We start from the raw sequence: 25,022 nt of genomic DNA, 5'->3' as shown, positions 1-25,022 counted from the left end.
GTAAACCTGTAAGCAGTGCTACAACTTTCAAATCACAGCATATCTGCCACTCGTTATCTTTAGGCCCAATGCCCACAGATGCATTATCGCTGCAGCAATGTCCGTCCATAGACATGCTGTGGCAATAGATTCTCCCCTGCCCACGAGCGGAAAACAACTGTGATTTTTCCGCTCGCAGGGGAGAATCGCAGCATGCTCTATTGTATGCGGAAAATCGCACAGACGGCTTCCATTGCAGTCAATGGAAGCCGTCCATCTCGTGGCACTTCCGCAGACGCAGAAGTATTGCAGGAATCCACGTCATAGTCCAGCGCCGGTGCGTCATGCCCTGCACTGTGCATGCGCGCCAGCTCACCGGTCAAGGCACTCACGGATCCGGACAGATGAGTATAGGGTCTCTGGGAGTCATTGGGTCGGATTCCCCTACGAGATTGTGCAGCCGTGGGTATAAGGCCTTATATTTGATGGCCGCCAGTATCAAAGCCATGCTTTCATATGTTTCTCTCATGCCCACTGCATAGGCAAAAGGCAGCGATGCGGGTTTGTTGCATTATACAATAGCACTGCTTTTAGGGCTTATTCACACGAGCGTATAACGGCCGCCGTTTTCACAGCTGGCTGATATACGCTACCAGCTGATGCATTGGATTCCAATACATCAGATTAGATAGGCAATTTTCCGCCACGTAAAAGTGCCCACTCGGCCAAGATGGCACATACGGCCCGGCCAGGTGCTTTAAAGCCACCGATGGCTCTATAGACTCCTATGGGAGCCTATGGTAGCTGCCAGAGAAGGGAGGTGGGAGGGAATTTAGCAGCGTTACTGCTAAAATCCCTCCCCCTTCTCTCCTCCTCTCCACCCCTTGCCGGCTGTTTGCAATAGGAGGGTGGGGCAAGGGCAGGGCTAATTGTTAAGGAGTGAGCCCAGGATGTGGCACGGGTAAGCTCCAGATCTCCTGTCTCCTCACATGGTTACCTTCCTCCATCATATCTCCACCATCATACTGGAGCAACTCGCTGCTCGGCACCTCTTCTCTCTCCTTCTTCCCGACTACCACTCACTCTTAGCTCCTCCCCCTGGGCACCTGACTCATTACACACCTGTCACACCTGCAGCAGGTTAGGGAAGGCAAGACACATAACCAGTCTAGACTGGAATAACACCAGATATTAACCCTTCTGTGGCCTGTCTGGACCAATACACATAACATCACACAGCCTGCAACACTTAACAGTACACAGAGGCAAACACATACACACCACAGGAGGGAGCTATTAAAGCGCTGCGGGGGCCCCTAACTCGGGGCCACTACAATGTCTGTGTGTGCATGTGGATGATGGAGCTGGGTGTTCGGCATACCCCACAGGAGTGGCCACTATTTATTGATTCCAGTACAACCAGCTTAAGGGCTTATTCACACGGGCGTAAGTATTTTTATGTTCACCCGCCGGTGGTGTAAAAACACATGAATGTGCACACTAATCTGCCATTTGTGTACCCGTTCAGACAGCTCGGGCCTGGCACACCTTGGGGAGAGACTATACCATCCCCTCATCCACTCACCCCCTAGGTGTCCCCAAACATTTTTTGGGTGGTCTCCTTAAAGAGACATGACACCGCTTCTGACCCTCATGCAGGTTACAACATGTGCAAAACAGCACTACCACTTTAGGTTAATGCCAGTACCCTTCCTGCACAACTACATTGTTCTGCCATCTAGTAACCATTTGTAGAACTTCCACTGTAAATTACATCCAAATAAAGAGTTTATCACAGTCACTGATTTCATTTTATATACATAATGCACCAGAAAAGGAAAGCACGAGCCACACAAAAACTATCTAGAAAAAATCTAAATTCTATAACAACCTTACGTGATACATCATTTCTAAAGGAAAATTCGGATTATACACCCAAAAATCCATAAGAATTAATGTATCACATACAGGAAACGAAAAGGCTGCTGACCAGTGTTACATGCTATATCACTGATTACTTCAGAAGGGTCGGTGGTCCGGGGATTAATCTGATTCCCAGATTGGAGTCAAGAAGGAATTTTTTTCCCTTAAATGGGGAAAATTGGCTTGTACCTCATTGCTTTCTTTTGTCTTCCTCTGGATCAACATTGGGGGGATAATAGCCTGAATTGGATGGACATGTGTCTTTTTTTGGCCTTACATACTATGTTACTACGTAATTCCGATAGTGGAAACGGAACCATTGAAATCAATGGTTTCATTTCGCCCTATTATAAGACCCGATAGATCACCGGAGGACAAGATGACCAGACTTAGACTCACATATTTTGGCCATATAATGCAAGCAGAGTCACTAGAAAAATCTACTGTACACTGATGAAGGGCAAATACCCTGAAACAGCTGCATGTGCATAGAGTCTAGTTTTGCTTTTAATTCTCAGTCATTGTTACAAGGCTTGTATAAAGAGTCTAACTTTGCCTTGAAGGAATACTGCTTTCCAATAGGTGGCAGTGTGGAGGTATTATTCCATCTCCCTTATTAGAAAAATCTATAATGCTTGGACAGATCAGTGGCAAAGGACCCGGCCACCAAAGGACACAATGGCCAATACTCTCAAAGCTGATACTGGCATGGATATCACACAACTGAAAGAAGCAGTGCAAAACAGAAAAACATGGAGGGAGCTCGCCTGTAGGGTTGCCGAGGGGCGTGAAGGCCCACAAAAACAACATAAGAGATAGAACAAATGACAAAGAAACAAATTTGATATTTTTGGCCAGAGGAACAGGAAGCAACCTGTTTACCATCAGTAATACATTTATGGTCGACCTCCAGAGACGAGCCCATGGTATTAAGCCAGGCTGAAGTGATATGAAGGGGGGGAGAGGGGTAATAACAATGGGAGATACTACTTTAGTCCAAAATAGACCTCAAAATAGAAGCGTAATATAGAACAGGAGATATTTTTTAATAATAGAAGTAATTTTCTGATGCTCTGAAGAACATTGTGTACCAGGTGTAACAGCCGATGAAGAATGCTGAGTATGAGCAAGATGTGAGATATTTATAGTTATTTCATTCTTCCCTGATTATAAAAAATGTATTTCTATGGTCATAAACTACGGTATATTCCTCTTAAATTACATTTAAATTGATTCTACTTTGAAGCCTATTTTATGCTCATATAATATCTGCCTCTGACATTAACCCCTTCCTGCTGCTGCCCTTTTTTGTTTTGATTTTTCATTTTCACTTTATTTGCCATTTTCAAAAGAGCCTCCTCCATGCTTCACTGCTGCCTGCAGATACTCGTTATTGTACCGCTCTCTACCATGCTTCACTGCTGCCTGCAGATACTCGCTATTGTACCGCTCTCTACCATGCTTCACTGCTGCCTGCAGATACTCGCTATTGTACCGCTCTCCACCATGCTTCACTAGTGTCTGCAGATACTCGTTATTGTACTGCTCTCCACCATGCTTCACTGCTGCCTGCAGACACTCATTATTGTACCGCTCTCCACCATGCTTCACTGCTGCCTGCAGATACTCGTTATTGTACCGCTCTCTACCATGCTTCACTGCTGCCTGCAGATACTCGCTATTGTACCGCTCTCCACCATGCTTCACTAGTGTCTGCAGATACTCGTTATTGTACCGCTCTCCACCATGCTTTACTAGTGCCTGCAGATACTCGTTATTGTACCGCTCTCCACCATGCTTTACTAGTGTCTGCAGATACTCGTTATTGTACCGCTCTCCACCATGCTTCACTAGTGCCTGCAGATACTCGTTATTGTACCGCTCTCCACCATGCTTTACTAGTGCCTGCAGATACTCGCTATTGTACCGCTCTCCACCATGCTTCACTAGTGCCTGCAGATACTCGTTATTGTACCACTCTCCACCATGCTTCACTGCTGCCTGCAGATACTCGCTATTGTACCGCTCTCCACCATGCTTCACTAGTGTCTGCAGATACTCGTTATTGTACCGCTCTCCACCATGCTTCACTGCTGCCTGCAGAAACTCGCTATTGTACCGCTCTCCACCATGCTTCACTGCTGCCTGCAGACACTCATTATTGTACCGCTCTCCACCATGCTTCACTTGTGCCTGCAAATACTTGTACTGCTCTACAGAATGCTTCACTGCTGCTTGCAGATACTCATTATTGTACCGCTCTCCACCATGCTTCACTGCTGCCTGCAGACACTCATTATTGTACCGCTCTCCACCATGCTTCACTAGTGCCTGCAGATACTTGTACTGCTCTACAGAATGCTTTGCTGCCTGCAGATACTCATTATTGTACCACTCTCCACCATGCTTCACTGCTGCCTGCAGACACTCATAATTGTACCGCTCTCCACCATGCTTCACTGCTGCCTGCAGACACTCATTATTGTACCGCTCTCCACCATGCTTCACTGCTGTCTGCAGACACTCACTATTGTACCACTCTCCACCAAGCTTTACAGCTGCCTGCAGACACTCATTATTGTACCACTCTCCACCATGCTTCACTGCTACCTACAGACACTCATTATTGTACCACTCTATACCATGCTTCAGTGCTACCTGCAGACACTCATTATTGTACCACTCTACACCATGCTTCACTGCAGCCTGCAGACACTCATTATTGTACCCCTTTCCACCAAGCTTCACTGCTACATACAGACACTCATTATTGTACCGCTCTCCACAATGCTTCACTGCTGCCTGCAGACACTTATTATTGTACCGCTCTCCACCATGCTTCACTGATACCTGCACACACTTATTATTGTACCACTCTCCACCAAGCTTCACTGCTGCCTGCAGACACTCATTATTGTACCACTCTCCACCAAGCTTCACTGCTGCCTGCAAACACTCATTATTGTACCACTCTCCACCATACTTCACTGCTGCCTGCAGACACTTATTATTGTACCACTCTCCACCAAGCTTCACTGCTGCCTGCAGACATTCATTATTGTACCACTCTCCACCAAGCTTCATTGCTGCCTGCTGACACTCATTATTGTACCGCTCTCCACCAAGCTTCACTGCTGCCTGCAGACACTCATTATTGTACCGCTCTCCACCATGCTTCACTGCTGCCTGCACACACTTATTATTGTACCACTCTCCACCAAGCTTCACTGCTGCCTGCAGACACTTATTATTGTACCGCTCTCCACCAAGCTTCACTGCTGTCTGCAGACACTTATTATTGTACCACTCTCCACCATGCTTCACTGCTGCCTGCAGACACTCATTATTGTACTGCTCTCCACTATGCTTCACTGCTGCCTGCAGACACTCATTATTGTACCGCTCTCCACCATGCTTCACTGCTACATGCAGACACTCATTATTGCACTGCTCTCTACCATGCTTCACTGCTATATGCAGACACTCATTATTCTACCGCTCTCCAGTCCTTGGCTAACAAACTACCTTCTGTTACAGCCAAATACTTCACATTTTGACCCCTCAGCCCAGAGCACCTGCCGCCTGTTGTGTCTGTAAATGACTTTGTTGGTGTTTGGGTTTTTCTTTGGATCCTGTTCTCTGACTCCGGTGGCTGGGGTTCTAGGTGTATTGCTGTGGGAACACACCCGGGGGTGATTGGGGAGGGTTTTTATTTCTTCTTCACCTTGGACTCAATGCTATTCAATTGCTCTACTCAGTCTCCTTTTGGAGGCAGGAGAGATCAGTGCTGGGAGCCGTTGTTCCTCCTGAGTTTGCAGTCGGAGTTCTGCCTGCATCGTACAGATACATTCTGTGGGTTTTGCTATTTGTGCTGTGGGATCTTTGGGTTTGTTTAATCTTTGATTCAGAGATCAGGGTAATAGAGTAGACCTGGTTCTAATGACAGCGCATCTTTGGCCTCCTGCCCACAGCCGTGTCAGGACTCCGCCAGTGGAATATAGCGGAGCCTGACAGGGCGCATTACACAAAGACCCCATACTCACCTCTCCGGATCCGCTGTGAGACTCCCAGCCGGTGAGCCGGCGAGCATGCGCAGTGCAGCGCATATCGCACCGGCAGTCGGCGGTGATGTATATTCTCGCGATACTTCTGCTGTGAGCACAGCGGAAGTATCGCGGGACAGACGGCTTTCCATTGACTACAATGGAAGCCGCTCGCATGTTTCCCGCGGCAAATAGAACATACCACGATTTCTTTCACGCTGCAGAAGTCCGCGGTAGAATTTCGCAGCGTGAACATTGCAAGACAGAAAGCTATTAGGTTCAAAATAAACGCGGCAGAAATCCATCCGTGGGCATTAGCCCTTAATCAAGACAATCCATTCAGTATTTAGTCAGGGACGTTCACATGGTAGAGTCCCTCAAACCAATTTACGCATTCCGCACAGACGGCTTCCATTGAAGTCAATGGAAGTCGTCCGATCTGCTGCCCTTCCGCAATTAATATTGTGGAAACGTCCTGAATTCTGCGTCATTATTAGGCGATGACATGAAAAAAGCAGGAGTTTAGGAAAAAAATCTGTACTGCGAATGTCCGAGGTCAAGCCGTGTGGACCATCCGCAATACACATAAGGAAGATAAGCTACAGTTACATGCAGACGCTGCTGCTGCAGGGTCGGACTCCGTTACAAGCTCCCACATGAAGAATCCAGCTCTGCCATGTGCAGGCGGCCCAGAAGAAGTGGTGTAACACCCACTGGGGGTAGTACATTAGAACACTGAGACTTGTGTGTGCTACAATTCCACTTACTGTGGGTAGTCCTTGTCACGGTGTAGCCGAGTGGTAACACAAGGGGGAATGTTTGTGGAGGTGTATATATGTGTATATATGTTCACGTCGTGACGCCACTGTTCCCACACCGTTATTCTATACGGCGGAGTAATGAACACTAGACAAGTGTATGGTACCTTGGGACCTCAGGAACGGTTGAGGCCCGGTAAACTTTACTTGCATAAACTTGAATATACAGGTAATTACAGGTACATTCATCGCAGCAGTTACAGGCAGAAGGTCAGAGATTGGGAGGAAAAATAATACGGCCCTATAGTCCACGTTATCTATATGCCACCGGTCCTTGACATGAAATATACTCAGGAGGAGGTAAAAAGACAGGAATCACTCCACATACTCTCTGGCAGGTAATCATTGAAGAAAAGGCTTAGCCTAGATGCACCCCACACCACATCCGCGTGGGTGTCACAATTATGTACCTCTGTGCGGTGATCCAAATGGCAGACGGCCACACAGTAAAATTAAATGTCTGTAATGTGAACGGGTACCTGGTTTAGTGGACTGGAGTTTGTTGCGCTCTCTCTATCTGGAAGGGACTCACTCCTCTACATCCCCACTACAGGTAGTCGTTCCTCTTCCTCCAGCTTCACGAACATGGAAGCTAAAGGTGTTCCCATGCAGCTCTGTGTTAGCTCCGAGCAGCAGGTAAGATGGAACCCACTCTAACACAGGTGGAAGAAGACCCCTTCCTGCTCTCAGACACTCACTTTTATAACCTCACTTGTACCACATGACACTATAAGATAGATACACTCAGCAGCAGAACAAGACTGTCCTCCATTGTGTATGTATCACCTTGGAGATGTTTTGTCCCCCTTCCCCTCCTGACATCTTCCAACAATCAGACCCTTTGATGTTCTGTAGGATCTTTACCAACCAACTAAGAAAATGTCAAGAAATCCTCCTAGAAGAGCCAAACTTTATATGGGGGAACCAGAATCCTTGCAAATAACGTCAGCGGAGTGCAGACTGCTAGTTATCAGGAGGTCACATGTGATTGGCTGATTCTGAACACAACCACCCCCCCATATATAAGAGGGTGTGAACACTTATGCAACCACATTTTAGTTTAGTCTATCTGTCATGATGTATATAGGCCAGGAGAAGGGGTCAGAATAAGAGCAGATATTGAGGACTGCCTATGCTGAATATAATGTAACAAACCCTCAGCTGTGAGATCAGGTCTGAATGGATGTCTACAAGAACGTTCCCAATTACCGACATCAGAGATATTAAAGGGGCGAAAAACGGAATGACTAAGTCTATTAAAAAGCTGCTTGGCTCAATACACAATGATACATTTAGGGATGAGAATGGCGCGGCACGCTATGATGTCGGTGGTCCGCTTTGCGTTCTTTATTTACTGATGTCATTACCTCACTTTTTGGTTACGGACACTTTTAACCCCATCTTATCTTATCACATTACACCTCAGACACCGGCACATGACATCATCTCCACATCCGCCGGGTTCGCGGCACCAGGGAGGGCGCCGCTACATTACTGTATATTTTGCGTGGTTTCGCCCCCTTGTGCCCTTATGGAAATCATCTCCTTAGTATTCCCGCCAAATCAGGACCGTAGTGACACAATAATGTACTGGCACTCTATGATGTGATTTGTGGCCCCGCGGGTCACACGGAGCGCACTACGGCCACAGTGAGTTAGCACAGTTACAATGGAGGCGCGATCACTGATTCTTAATGTAGCGAATACGTAGATTAATTCGTTATGATAGATGGATTTCTGCTCTGAGGTTCAGTCGTGATGGACTAGTTTTTGGTCTCTGTTTCAACACGTTTCCCCACCCAGCCGGTACTTCATCAGGAACCTACTGACCTGTAAGAGAAAAGGGGGGTGATAGATGTTACCCCTCTCAAGCCAGAAGACCCAGATTCATGGATGTGAAGTCTGAGTATTGGGATGATAGTGAGTAGCCAGCTGATGTCAGGATCAGGTAGTCGGGCACAGAGGCGTTAGTATATGTCAGCGGCCTGTGGCTCAGTATAGACAACACTAAACCAATATAGCGCCCCTCCTGGACGGACACTTTGGGGCTGAACTGTTGTGATTGGTCAGAGTTCAACTGAATGTATCACTGACTTAATTAGTAGAGCCGATCAAGTACTCAAGGGGCATCACAGAGAGGCAACTTAAGACTAAATGTCTTTTGGCAGAGATATGTACCCGGCTCGGGGTTCGCTCCCGTCTCAAGGAGGTCTAGTTGTTGCCAAATAAAGTAAGTTGTCATGAAACATGGGGCAGCGATACGAGCCGCCTGTCCGGGGCAAGTCTATAATACAAAACAGTACGAGGCAAATGTACATAATTAAAGGGGTTGTCCCGCGAAACAAAGTGGGGTTATACACTTCTGTATGGCCATATTAATGCACTTTTTAATGTACATTGTGCATTAATTATGAGCCATACAGAAGTTATTCACTTACCTGTTCCATTGCTGGCGTCCCCGTCTCCATGGTGCCGTCTAATTTTCAGCGTCTAATCGCCCGATTAGACGCGCTTGCGCAGTCCAGTCTTCTTTCTTCTGAATGGGGCCGCTCGTGCCGGAGAGCGGCTCCTCGTAGCTCCGCCCCGTCACGTGTGCCGATTCCAGCCAATCAGGAGGCTGGAATCGGCAATGGACCGCACAGAAGCCCTGCGGTCCACCGAGGGTGAAGATCCCGGCGGCCATCTTCACCAGGTAAGTAAGAAGTCACCGGAGCGCGGGGATTCGGGTAAGCACTATCCGTTTTTTTTTTTAAACCCTGCATCGGGTTTGTCTCGCGCCGAACGGGGGGGCTATTGAAAAAAAAAAAAAACCGTTTCGGCGCGGGACAACCCCTTTAACATCCCCCTCGACTCCTTGTGTTCTACTGTCCTGCTTGTGTCGGTGTTCAATACAGTTCTGGCATTCTATTCAAGAGCAAAACAAGGGTGCATTCGCACAGGTGACTTGTGCCCGTCATTCTCTGGCGCGATTCGCATGACATACATACCTGTAGAGTGTTGAGTGTTGTAGTGCATCAGACTGTGAGGAAAGGGGAGAAAGCCATAATCTGAGTTCTCCTCTCCTGTATGCATACCTGGATGACCCGCGCTCATGGAGGGACTGGGAGTTCCACAGGCCCGGAATGTCATCTAAAGGTTAGTATAGTTACACTCCACATCCTGTTCCCGACCAACTAGTGTCAGTCTGCACTGTAAATTTCGCATTCTACTGATGAACCTGTTGGCTTTGGTACCTATGAAGATAGGACGCAGAATATTCATATTCATCACCATAATACACTTTTATTACACTCTATATATACAGGGAACTACAACCCCCAACATCACCATAATACACTTCTATTACACTATATACAGGGGACTACAACCCCCAACATCACCACAATATACTGCTATTATACTGTATATATACAGGCAACTACAACCCCCAACATCCCCATAATACACTTCTATTACACTCTCTATATACAGGGGACTACAACCCCCAACATCCGCACAATACTCTGATATTATACTCTATATATACGGGGGACTACAACCCCCAGCATCACCACAATACACTGCTATTATACTGTATATATACAGGGGACTACAACCCCCAACATCACCACAATACACTTCTATTATACTCTCTATATACAGGGGACTACCACCCCCAACATCACCATAATATACTGCTATTATACTGTATATATGCAGGGGACTACAACCCCCAACATCACCACAATACACTGCTATTATACACTATATATACAGGGGGCTACAACCTCCAACATCCAGATAATACACTTCTATTATACTGTGTATATATACAGGCGACTACAACCCCCAACATCACCATAATACACTTCTATTATACTCCATATATACAGGGGACTACAACCCCCAACATCACCATAATACACTTCTATTATACTCCATATATACAGGGGACTACAACCCCCAACATCACCATAATACACTTCTATTATACTGTATATATACAGGGGACTACAACCCCCAACATCCCCATACTACACTTCTATTATACTCCATATATACAGGGGACTACAACCCCCAACATCACCATAATACACTTCTATTATACTGTATATATACAGGGGACTACAACCCCCAACATCCCCATAATACACTGCTATTACACTCTCTATATACAGGGGACTACAACCCCCAACATCCGCACAATACTCTGATATTATACTCTATATATACTGGGGACTACAACCCCCAGCATCACCACAATACACTGCTATTATACTGTATATATACAGGGGACTACAACCCCCAACATCACCACAATACACTTCTATTAGACTCTCTATATACAGGGGACTACCACCCCCAACATCACCATAATATACTGCTATTATACTGTATATATGCAGGGGACTACAACCCCCAACATCACCACAATACACTGCTATTATACACTATATATACAGGGGGCTACAACCTCCAACATCCAGATAATACACTTCTATTATACTGTGTATATATACAGGCGACTACAACCCCCAACATCACCATAATACACTTCTATTATACTCCATATATACAGGGGACTACAACCCCCAACATCACCATAATACACTTCTATTATACTCCATATATACAGGGGACTACAACCCCCAACATCACCATAATACACTTCTATTATACTGTATATATACAGGGGACTACAACCCCCAACATCCCCATACTACACTTCTATTATACTCCATATATACAGGGGACTACAACCCCCAACATCACCATAATACACTTCTATTATACTGTATATATACAGGGGACTACAACCCCCAACATCCCCATAATACACTGCTATTACACTCTCTATATACAGGGGACTACAACCCCCAACATCCGCACAATACTCTGATATTATACTCTATATATACTGGGGACTACAACCCCCAGCATCACCACAATACACTGCTATTATACTGTATATATACAGGGGACTACAACCCCCAACATCACCACAATACACTTCTATTATACTCTCTATATACAGGGGACTACCACCCCCAACATCACCATAATATACTGCTATTATACACTATATATACAGGGGACTACAACCCCCAACATCACCACAATACACTTCTATTATACTCTCTATATACAGGGGACTACAACCCCCAACATCACCACAATACACTGCTATTATACACTATATATACAGGGGGCTACAACCTCCAACATCCAGATAATACACTTCTATTATACTGTGTATATATACAGGGGACTACAACCCCCAACATCACCATAATACACTTCTATTACACTCTCTATATACAGGGGACTACAACCCCCAACATCCGCACAATACTCTGATATTATACTCTATATATACGGGGGACTACAACCCACAGCATCACCACAATACACTGCTATTATACTGAATATATACAGGGGACTACAACCCCCAACATCACCACAATACACTTCTATTATACTCTCTATATACAGGGGACTACAACCCCCAACATCACCATAATACACTTCTATTATACTGTATATATACAGGGGACTACAACCCCCAACATCCCCATAATACACTGCTATTACACTCTCTATATACAGGGGACTACAACCCCCAACATCACCACAATACACTGCTATTATACTGTATATATACAGGGGACTACAACCTCCAACATCCAGATAATACGCTTCTATTATACTGTGTATATATACAGGCGACTACAACCCCCAACATCACCATAATACACTTCTATTATACTGTATATATACAGGGGACTACAACCCCCAACATCACCATATTACACGTCTATTATACTGTATATATACAGGGGACTACAACTCCCAACATCACCATAATACACTTCTATAATACTCTATACATACAGGGGACTACAACCCCCAACATCACCATTATACACTGCTATTATACTCTATATATACAGGGGACTACAACCCCCAACATCCCCATAATACACTTCTATTATACTCTATATATACAGGGGACTACAACCCCCATCATCCCCATAATACACTTCTATTATACTCTATATATACAGGGGACTACAACCCCCAACATCACGACAATACACTTCTATTATACTCTATATATACAGGGGACTACAACCCCTAACATCCCCATAATACACTGCTATTATACTCTATATATACAGGGGACTACAACCCTCAACATCCCCATAATACACTGCTATTATACTCTATATATACAGGGGACTACAACCCCCAACATCACCACAGTACACTTCTATTATACTCTATATATACAGGAGACTACAACCCCCATCATCCCCATAATACACTTCTATTATACTCTATATATGCAGGGGACTACAACCCCCAACATCACCATAATACACTTCTATTATACTCTATATATACTGGGGACAACAACCCCCAACATCACTATAATACACTTCTATTATACTGTATATATACAGGGGACTACAACCCCCAACATCACCATATTACACGTCTATTATACTGTATATATACAGGGGACTACAACTCCCAACATCACCATAATACACTTCTATAATACTCTATACATACAGGGGACTACAACCCCCAACATCACCATTATACACTGCTATTATACTCTATATATACAGGGGACTACAACCCCCAACATCACGACAATACACTTCTATTATACTCTATATATACAGGGGACTACAACCCCTAACATCCCCATAATACACTGCTATTATACTCTATATATACAGGGGACTACAACCCTCAACATCCCCATAATACACTGCTATTATACTCTATATATACAGGGGACTACAACCCCCAACATCACCACAGTACACTTCTATTATACTCTATATATACAGGAGACTACAACCCCCAACATCACCACAATACACTGCTATTATACTGTATATATGCAGGGGACTACAACCTCCAACATCCCCATAATGCACTTCTATTATACTCTATATATACTGGGGACAACAACCCCCAACATCACTATAATACACTTCTATTATACTGTTTATATACAGGGGACTACAACCCCCAACATCACCATAATACACTGCTATTACACTCTCTATATACAGGGGACTACAACCCCCAACATCCCCATAATACACTTCTATTACACTCTATATATACAGGGGACTACCACCCCCAGCATCACCATAATATTCTGCCATTATACTGTATATATACAGGGGACTACAACCCCCAACATCACCACAATACACTGCTATTATACTGTATATATACAGGGGACTACAACCCCCAACATCACCACAATACACTTCTATTATACTCTCTATATACAGGGGACTACCACCCCCAACATCACCATAATATACTGCTATTATACACTATATATACAGGGGACTACAACCCCCATCATCCCCATAATACACTTCTATTATACTGTATATATACAGGGGACTACAACCCCCATCATCCCCATAATACACTTCTATTATACTCTATATATACAGGGGACTACAACCCCCAACATCACCATAATACACTTCTATTACACTATATACAGGGGACTACAACCCCCAACATCACCACAATATACTGCTATTATACTGTATATATACAGGGACTACAACCCCCAACATTACCATAACATACTGCTATTATACTGTATATCTATAAGGGACTACAAGCTCCAACATCCCCACAATACACTGCTATTATACTGTATATATACAGGGGACTACAACCCCCAACATCCCCATAATGCACTTCTATTATACTCTATATATACTGGGGACAACAACCCCCAACATCACTATAATACACTTCTATTATACTGTTTATATACAGGGGACTACAACCCCCAACATCCCCATAATACACTTCTATTACACTCTATATATACAGGGGACTACCACCCCCAGCATCACCATAATATACTGCCATTATACTGTATATATACAGGGGACTACAACCCCCAACATCACCACAATACACTGCTATTATACTGTATATATACAGGGGACTACAACCCCCATCATCCCCATAATACACTTCTATTATACTCTATATATGCAGGGGACTACAACCCCCAACATCACCATAATACACTTCTATTATACTCTATATATGCAGGGGACTACAACCCCCAACATCACCATAATACACTTCTATTACACTATATACAGGGGACTACAACCCACAACATCACCACAATATACTGCTATTATACTGTATATATACAGGGGACTACAACCCCCAACATTACCATAACATACTGCTATTATACTCTATATATACAGGGGACTACAACCCCCAACATCACCACAATACACTTCTATTATACTCTATATATGCAGGGGACTACAACCCCCAACATCACCATAATACACTTCTATTACACTATATACAGGGGACTACAACCCACAACATCACCACAATATACTGCTATTATACTGTATATATACAGGGGACTACAACCCCCAACATTACCATAACATACTGCTATTATACTCTATATATACAGGGGACTACAACCCCCAACATTACCATAACATACTGCTATTATACTGTATATCTATAAGGGACTACAAGCTCCAACATCACCATAATACACTTCTATTATACTCTATATATACAGGGGACTACAACCCCCCAGCATCACCACAATACACTGATATTATACTCTATACAGGGCACTATAACCCCCAACATCACCAAAACACACTTGTATTATACTCTGTGTATATATATATATATATATATATATATATATATATATATATATATACATATGACTACAACCCCAACATGACCGACCGCTGGACAGACGAGTATACAGGGTCGGCTGATATGAAATGTTTTGTTGCCCTTTGCAGCCAATCACAGCGCAGCTTTATTACCTCAGCAGTTTTAGAAATGAAAGCTGTTTTGTGATTGGTTGCTCGGGGCAACAGCTTTTAAAAGAATTTTTTTTATTTTTTAAGTGTGAGTTCGCACGTAGCGGGGATGGTGCAGATCCGCACCCCATTACTTTCGGTGTTTTCGGTAGCGGTTACAGATATCAGCCACAAAACCACTTAATGTGAGTCAAAATCCACATGGAACCCGCGCCAATATAAACTACATTCTACTGCGCGGAGCCGCACACCGGAGCGGTGCTGCTGGGTACAAATATATACATTATTTCGCCTATTGTTTTTTTTTTCCATGTCCCTCGGAACGCATCACTATTGTTTTCAATGGGCCAGTTAAACGCCTCGCACGCCGTGTTATGTGCGAATGCGATGTGTTTCCCACTGTAAACACTTGCCGATCCTCCAACGTGCGTGACAGAAGCGTCGGGGGGCTGATTTTCACAGAAGTGATGCTGGGTGGTTTTGCACAATAAAAGCAGGGCTTTCATGTGTAAAACGCATGTTGACAAGTGCGACATCGGGGCGGGTTTCTGGGCACAATATGGCGGTCACCTGTGTGAATGTAGCCTAAGGGAGAAGCGTTGGTACGCTCCACTGTACACAGTGGTACTGCCGCTGTGCCAACATGGCCGACGGACGCTCTTAGCCTCGCCCGGACTGTGAGAGGGAGCAGGAGGCCAGCGCCGGCCTCAGGAGCGCTAACCATCGCTATTTGTTCCCCTCCACCAACCAGAGCTCCGGCCTGGGAGCACAAGAGACCCCACAGGTACCATGTCGAAGCCCCCTGGGTGGTGCCATATTTGGTGACCCTCATAGCAGCTTTACATGGAGGGTCGGCCATGACGCGGGCGGTGATGCAGATAGCGCCCAACCGCCGCCCCGATGACAGATTCACGTGTGCTTCAGCCTATTCATACGTGTTGTTGCAGAATGGGGTGGCGTATTTGTGTGCCCATCCACGTATGTTACTGCACTTTTTACACAAATTGCAATTTGTTCGCAATTGCGCACACAAAAAAGCTCTCGGCCATTGAAATGCGCAGAAAAATGGAGCATGCTGCTTATTTTGTTGCGCGACCGAGTTGCGCACCCCAAGTACGTGCATGTGTTTTCTTCGTATCGCGAAGTTGGATAATGGAATTCACAGTTCTGCCGCAAGTAACTGATGTACAACTATGCTGCTAATATATGAGATCCTGTGCCTTGCTGCTGCCAGTAGGAACTACTGAGGCGCTGGATGCAAGACGCCAAGGGATGAAAATGCTGCTTTATGGGCTGATTCACACGAACGCATCTGCGCTGCGGATTACGCTTGCAAAATTTGCGCTCATAATATGCAGTGAATTTTGGCCAGGCAAAAACAAACAACCCGCAGCGCGTCCTATTTTTGTACAAATTGCGCACGAAAGTAACAGATATTAAACTAAACTTAATCACCAAATAAAATGAAATCAATGGCAGCATGTTTGCGTGTTTTCAACTCCGCATGTCATGTGTGCGCAAAACGTGCAGTAGAATATGCACACATGCAAAAACACAAAATCCATCGTGTAAATGCGACGCGCACATGTCTGCGTAAATACGCTTACGCCCGTGTGAAGCCGGCCTAGGAGTACTGTCGCTTTAAGAGTTTATGCTAGCAGCTTAGTACGTAGCGTTAGAAGTACGCGAGGCGTCCTGCGGAGCGTAAACCGTTTATTAAGCAACTGTTCAGTAAAATTGAAATGTGCCGCCTCCGTCTGTCATCGCCGCGCCATTCTGAACCCGCGTCGCATCTCCCACGAATGGTTACAGCAGTGATGTGATTCCAGTGAGAACACAGCGCAGGGAAGAGTCCGAGACGCGATGTTCTGCAGAGTTCCTCCAGTATCGGCGGTGCCCCCGGGATATTTTCGCACATCTCGCACACGCGTCAGTTACTCTACGGTAGAACATATTTCCGGCTGTCGTCTTGCGTTGTATCAGCGGCTGCAGCTGTCGGCGCTCAGGAGGGCAGAATGTGTCAGGATCTAACCACTCCGAGCCCAGGAGACGCAATCACGACCGTCACCACCGCGCCGGGAAGTATCCCAGAATTCCACACCGCACGAGCAAACCAAGATCAGAGACCGCGCCGGGACCGCATCCCATCACCACATCTCAACCAGGACCGTCACCTGCGGCATTAATGTTTTCAAGGTCGATCCCCAATTCATAAACTGGTTGCACACAGAAGTCTTACAATTAATATCACCATCAGCATACCGCCAGAACCGTTACCTGTATAGCGGCGCACAACTCAGTGATCAGATTCTAACTGCCTCGGGTCACCACTAGGGGGAGCCACTACTATTATACAGATCTGTGGGAATATAGGGGGCATTCCAAATTATCAGCATATCATTATCCCGTCCCCCAAGTGTCAGCATGTCATTATCCTGTCCCCCAAGTATCAGTGTGTCATTATTCTGTCCCCCAAGTATCAGTGTGTCATTATACCGTCCCCCAAGTGTCAGCATTACATTATCCTGTCCCCCCAGTATCAGCCTGTCATTATCTTGTCTCCCAAGTGTCAGCGTGTCATTATCCCGTCCCCCCAGTATCAGCCTGTCATTATCTTGTCCCCCAAGTGTCAGCATTACAATATCCTGTCCCCCCAGTATCAGCCTGTCATTATCTTGTCCCCCAAGTGTCAGCATGTCATTATCCTGTCCCCCAAGTATCAGTATGTCATTATCCCGTCCCCCAAGTGTCAGCATGTCATTATCCTGTCCCCCAAGTATCAGCCTGTCATTATCCTGTCCCCCAAGTATCAGCGTGTCACTATCCTGTCCACCAAGTGTCAGCGTGTTATTATCCTGTCCCCCAAGTGTCAGCGTGTTATTATCCTGTCCCCCAAGTGTCAGCGTGTTATTATCCTGTCCCCCAAGTGTCAGCGTGTTATTATCCTGTCCCCCAAGTATCAGCGTGTCATTATCCTGTCCCCACAGTGTCAGCATATCATTATCCTGTCCCCCAAGTGTCAGCGTGTCACTATCCTGTCCCCCAAGTATCAGCGTGTCATTATCCTGTACCCCAAGTGTCAGTGTGTCATTATCCTGTCCCCCCAGTGTCAGCGTGTTATTATCCTGTCCCCCAAGTGTCAGCGTGTTATTATCCTGTCCCCCAAGTGTCAGCGTGTTATTATCCTGTCCCCCAAGTGTCAGCGTGTTATTATCCTGTCCCCCAAGTGTCAGCGTGTCATTATCCTGTCCCCCAAGTATCAGCCTGTCATTATCCTGTCCCCCAAGTATCAGTGTGTCACTATCCTGTCCACCAAGTGTCAGCGTGTTATTATCCTGTCCCCCAAGTGTCAGCGTGTTATTATCCTGTCCCCCAAGTGTCAGCGTGTCACTATCCTGTCCACCAAGTGTCAGCGTGTCATTATCCTGTCCCCCAAGTATCAGCATGTCATTATCCTGTCCCCCCAGTGTCAGCGTGTCACTATCCTGTCCCCCAAGTGTCAGCGTGTCACTATCCTGTCCCCCAAGTATCAGCGTGTCATTATCCTGTCCCCCCAGTGTCAGCGTGTCACTATCCTTTCCCCCCAGTGTCAGCGTGTCACTATCCTGTCCCCCAAGTGTCAGCGTGTCACTATCCTGTCCCCCAAGTATCAGCATGTCATTATCCTGTCCCCCAAGTGTCAGCGTGTCATTATCCTGTCCCCCAAGTATCAGCATGTCATTATCCTCTCCCCCAAGTCTCAGCATGTCATTATCCTGTCCCCCAAGTATCAGCATGTCATTATCCTCTCCCCCAAGTCTCAGCATGTCATTATCCCGTCCCCCAAGTATCAGCATGTCATTATCCTGTCCCCCAAGTGTCAGCGTGTCATTATCCTGTCCCCCAAGTATCAGCGTGTCATTATCCCATCCCCCAAGTGTCAGCCTGTCATTATCCTGTCCCCCCAGTGTCAGCGTGTCATTATCCTGTCCCCCAAGTGTCAGCATGTCATTATCCCGTCCCCCAAGTATCAGCGTGTCATTATCCTGTCCCCCAAGTGTCAGCGTGTCATTATCCTGTCCCACAAGTGTCAACGTGTCATTATCCTGTCCCCCAAGTATCAGCGTGTCATTATCCTGTCCCCCAAGTGTCAGCATGTCATTATCCTGTCCCCCAAGTATCAGCATGTCATTATCCTGTCCCCCAAGTGTCAGCGTGTCATTATCCTGTCCCCCAAGTATCAGCGTGTCATTATCCCGTCCCCCAAGTGTCAGCCTGTCATTATCCTGTCCCCCCAGTGTCAGCGTGTCATTATCCTGTCCCCCAAGTGTCAGTGTTTCATTATCCCAGCCCCCAAGTGTCAGCGTGTCATTATCCCGTCCCCCAAGTGTCAGCGTGTCATTATCCTGTCCCCCCAGTGTCAGCGTGTCATTATCCTGTCCCCCCAGTGTCAGCGTGTCATTATCCTGTCCCCCCAGTGTCAGCGTGTCATTATCCCGTCCCCCAAGTGTCAGCGTGTCATTATCTTGTCCCCCAAGTGTCAGCGTGTCATTATCCTGTCCCCCCAGTGTCAGCGTGTCATTATCCCGTCCCCCAAGTGTCAGCCTGTCATTATCCCGTCCCCCAAGTGTCAGCATGTCATTATCTTGTCCCCCAAGTGTCAGCGTGTCATTATCCTGTCCCCCCAGTGTCAGCGTGTCATTATCCCGTCCCCCCAGTGTCAGCGTGTCATTATCCCGTCCCCCAAGTGTCAGCATGTCATTATCTTGTCCCCCAAGTGTCAGTGTGTCATTATCCTGTCCCCCAAGTATCAGCGTGTCATTATCCGTCCCCCAAGTATCAGCGTGTCATTATCCCGTCCCCCAAGTGTCAGCGTGTCATTATCCTAACCCCCAAGTGTCAGTGTATCATTATCCTGTCCCCCAGGTGTCAGCGTGTCATTATCCTGTCCCCCAAGTATCAGCGTGTCATTATCCCGTCCCCCAAGTGTCAGCGTGTCATTATCCCGTCTCCCAAGTGTCAGCGTGTCACTATCCTGTCCCCCAAGTGTCAGCGTGTCATTATCCTGTCCCCCAAGTATCAGCGTGTCATTATCCGTCCCCCAAGTATCAGCGTGTCATTATCCCGTCCCCCAAGTGTCAGCGTGTCATTATCCTAACCCCCAAGTGTCAGTGTATCATTATCCTGTCCCCCAGGTGTCAGCGTGTCATTATCCTGTCCCCCAAGTATCAGCGTGTCATTATCCCGTCCCCCAAGTGTCAGCGTGTCATTATCCCGTCTCCCAAGTGTCAGCGTGTCATTATCCTGTCCCCCAAGTGTCAGCGTGTCACTATCCTGTCCCCCAAGTGTCAGCGTGTCATTATCCTGTCCCCCAAGTGTCAGCGTGTCACTATCCTGTCCCCCAAGTGTCAGCGTGTCATTATCCCGTCCCCCAAGTATCAGCCTGTCATTATCCTGTCCCCCAAGTATCAGCATGTCATTATCCTGTCCCCCAAGTGTCAGCGTGTCATTATCCTGTCCCCCAAGTGTCAGCGTGTCATTATCCCGTCCCCCAAGTGTCAGCGTGTCATTATCCTGTCCCCCAAGTATCAGCGTGTCATTATCCTGTCCCCCCAGTGTCAGCGTGTCATTATCCTGTCCCCCAAGTATCAGCATGTCATTATCCTGTCCCCCAAGTATCAGCGTGTCATTATCCTGTACCCCAAGTGTCAGTGTGTCATTATCCTGTCCCCCCAGTGTCAGCGTGTCATTATCCTGTCCCCCAAGTATCAGCGTGTCATTATCCTGTCCCCCAAGTATCAGTATGTCATTATCCTGTACCCCAAGTGTCAGTGTGTCATTATCCTGTCCCCCAAGTATCAGTGTGTCATTATCCTGTCCCCCAAGTTTCAGCGTGTCATTATCCTGTCCCACAAGTGTCAGAAGATAAATAACATCATATGACTTTGTATCTTTTGCGCTTCTCATCTATATTTGGAGGATTCCCCCAGGCTCGGATCTCGGGGTTCCCCACTTTATATGTTGCGCACATGATGTATCTCTGTCCTCGGAGCAGTATTTTCCGTCTATGCCGATGGATGTTGATGTGAGTTTCTAGATGTCTGAGAAAGTTCTTCTGCGTCTCATCGAGATACTGAATATTATTAACCCCTTCCTTGTCCTATAAATAACGGATATATCAGAGGTTGCACACTGCAGGATCTGGGGACCTGATCCCAGTCACATCCTTAAGAACAAGGTGATCCAAGGACAGTTCCAGCCGGTGAAGGACTGAATGCCAGAGTGAATCCTCCACAAACAGATAGTAATCCATACGAGCCTCCGTGGCGGCGCTGCCATGAATGGAGGATTAACCCTGTCACTGCCACAATCTCCCACAATTCTCTTACCTGCTTCTTGGATCCTGAATTCACCATCTCCAGAAGTAGGAAGAAAGTGATGATGGATCTGGGGAGGATCATCTGGTGTCACCCCGAGTCCAGGGAGCCAGAGAAGTCACAGCGCCAGAGGACAGCCAGGGGGGTAGTGAGGAGCAGGTGAGGCAGAGGTGGGCATGGAGCTGTGGAGGAGAGTGCCAGGACAAGAAGTGCAGTACCACCGAAGAGGAGGAGGAGGGTGTGAGGCAGACATGATGTACCAGCCGAAGCATGAGGCTCCGAGAAGCCAATCACCGATATAAAAAGGGAGGGATCAAAGCGCAGAAACTACTGAGTGCCAGGCAACTTACATACTGTACACAGATGTAGCAGAGCAGAGTGTGTCACCTGCTCATCTCTGCAGCAGGTAACCTCTGTATTCAGAATTATCACGGTGTTGCATAGGACTGCGGGTCACATCTACTACATTATCTGTGGTGTTACATAGGACTGCAGGTCACATCTACACCATTATCTGTCCTCAGAAAGCCACCACTGTGTTATCTGTGGTGTTACATAGGACTGCATGTATCTGCCCTCTGACTTCCTCAGGGCCGGTGAGGTTCACCTGTGGACAGGTGTTTGCAGCTCCAAGCCTCCCTCTGCTACTTCCAGGGACTTTTGCAGAATGGACTTTTGCTTTCTCCTATCCAGGGGAGAGTGACTTCCTGGGCTATGGTTAGAGGGAGGACAACTACCCCCACTCTCCGGAGCCAGCTGGCGGAGGGTGGGGATGTATTGCAAATGACTACCCAGGAGGGACTGAGATCTGAGAGAGGGACAGCGATGTGTCACCCGCACCCCTTCTGGAGACCACCAAAGGTGGCCATTGGGCTAACCAGGGTGAGGGACGGCGACCCTCCGGGACCTCAGCTGCTGGGACTTCCAGCAAAGGCCCTCCTGGAGCCAGGCCAGGTGCTTCTGGGGGAGACCCCAGTCCTACCATCAGCCCCGGGAAGATGTTGCCATCTTTGCTGCCAGGCTCGCTGCAAGGACCAAGGACTACCGTGAGGCCGGTGGCACCATCAGAAGGCTCCAGGAGGAGTTAAAGGCAGCCAGGTCCCTTGCCGACAACTCAGGTGGGTCAAGGAGGGCCCAATACAACCAGGCTGTCTAGAAATTGAAAGGAGAGATCCTCACCCTGGTTGAGAGAAGGGTGGCCATCTATAAGGGTGCAGGTCTCTTTGCTGAGAAACTAGGGAATGATGACTGGTTTGAAGGGTCTCAGACGGCTCTGGCTAGGGTCTGTGATGATATGAAGGACCCGGTGTCCAACATGGAGCAGGCCCCTGCCAGAGAACTGTGGACAGTTAGCAGTCCCCATGTAGTGACCTTCCAGCTGGGCAAGCTACTGTTATTTTAAGCTCGGACTCCTTTGGGGAAGAGAGCGAGGATAGCGGCCAGGGAGGGCAACTAATGGCATACATAAGACACCTGGAATCCCCTGAAGGCCTGGAGTGTCTCTGTTTTGGCAATGACCTTCCTGAACGAGACTCCCAGGCTAAAAAGAAAAGTGTCAAAAAGATCACCTAGGTGGAGTACAGGTACGTCAGCCTCCCAGGGCAAGCCTCCAACCCGGGGGAGGGAGGTAGCTGCATGGGTAACCCCCGTGTCTGACCCAGCCTGGACCCTCTTAATGTGGGTACAGTGCACAGGAAGGGGAAGAGTGCTAGGCATCCTGATCCCGGTTCGTAATGACAGGAGGGGTGATGGGCAGAAGCTGGTGGTGTCTGACAGCGAAATTATTAAGTGTGTGGGGCATCCAGCATCGGGTGAACCACGAAAAACGTCAAAAAAGGCAGTGGGGTGGGGGGTCACCTGGAATTGAATGGCCCACAGACGTGCTCTGCCATGGGCCTAGGTAACGGGGGTTGCCTGGCGTCAGGTGATTGCAAAAGTTCAAGGAAGGTGAAGGAAAAAGTCCGGGGGGGGGGGTCATTCGGCATTGGGTGGGCCCAAAGATAGGTATTTACCTGATGCCAGGTGAACCTACTACAAATATCATGACGGGGAGCACGGCTGGAGAGTCCGTTTCCCGTCAGTATTCTCATGAAAGTTCCCGCCGGAATTCCTTTGGCGGGGTTACACTGAGTATGGTGGCAGGGGGCGAAGCCTTCCTGTGTATGTGGCTGGAAGTCTCATTCCCCCCATTACTAAAGGAGGTGGTAAGTTTGCTGGCTCGGAGGGGGCTATATTTAAGATGCTGACCCTGGCTTGCTCCCCTGTAGGCATGGGGGGAACTGCTGGGGGCCCCTTACTTCTCCGGCCAAGAGGAGAGCCATTACCAGTCTGGTCACAGAGAAGGGTGAGAATAATCAGTGTGAAAATATGGAAAACGAAGAGGTATGTAAAAAGGGATTAAGGGAGAAGCATGATAGTGGGTGGTGTGAGTGATGGAGAATCTGGGGAGGTGAGGAATCTAAACAATACAGTATTAAATTTTCCGGTGTCTGTTGGTGGAGGAGTATCTGGGGGAGATAAAGGTGATAGTAAATTTACAAGACTCACAAGTGAGGCCAGAGTGTCTGGTGATTTGGCGAGGAGCGGGGGCTCTGGTCTATCCCCCCCCCCCCTTACCCCGGCGGTGGCGGCGGCTCCTAGGAGTTATGCGAGTGTTGCCGCAGGGTTAAGTGGGGGACCTTCACCTCCTGGCTTCAGGGACCCCAGGTCACATCATCTTTCCTGTCTGCCTTAAAGAGACGAGTGAGGTCGGTCACTATAGAGTGAAAAGCGCAACCTGTCTTTTCAGATAGATAGGTTTGGCACAGGGGCCTTCCGAGAGTAAAGGCAGGAAGAAGAGGCATGGTCGCTTCCTACAGCCGAGTAGGGAGGGTCCAGGAGGAATGTGGTCCATCTCCGATAGAGAGGCAGTGATGCTTGCCCTAGCCGTACTAGGGTGGTGGAGCTTCTCCTCGGGATGGAATTCAGGGTGAGTGACATCTTTGCCCTGATCCACCCCTTTGGGGACTCCCTGTTTGATGTCAGCTTCGTGAGACCGGAGGGGCGTAA

General features: G+C 47.2%; 1 protein-coding gene across 1 annotated transcript in view; it reads right to left on the bottom strand.

The window, feature by feature from the left end:
* The window catches only part of GLP1R (glucagon like peptide 1 receptor), a 347,609-nt gene extending 325,346 nt beyond the window's left edge, over positions 1–22,263 (bottom strand). Inside the window, exon 1 of the mRNA XM_066595302.1 lies at positions 21,987–22,263. Coding sequence (XP_066451399.1) covers positions 21,987–22,058 — 72 coding nt within the window. The 5' untranslated portion in view covers positions 22,059–22,263. The remainder of the gene's footprint in view (positions 1–21,986) is intronic.
* Positions 22,264–25,022: the final 2,759 nt, after the last annotated feature.

The sequence above is a fragment of the Eleutherodactylus coqui genome, chromosome 3 (genome assembly GCF_035609145.1).
Source record: "Eleutherodactylus coqui strain aEleCoq1 chromosome 3, aEleCoq1.hap1, whole genome shotgun sequence".
Taxonomy (NCBI): Eukaryota; Metazoa; Chordata; class Amphibia; order Anura; family Eleutherodactylidae; genus Eleutherodactylus; species Eleutherodactylus coqui.
This window is presented reverse-complemented; position numbering and strand designations above follow the sequence as displayed.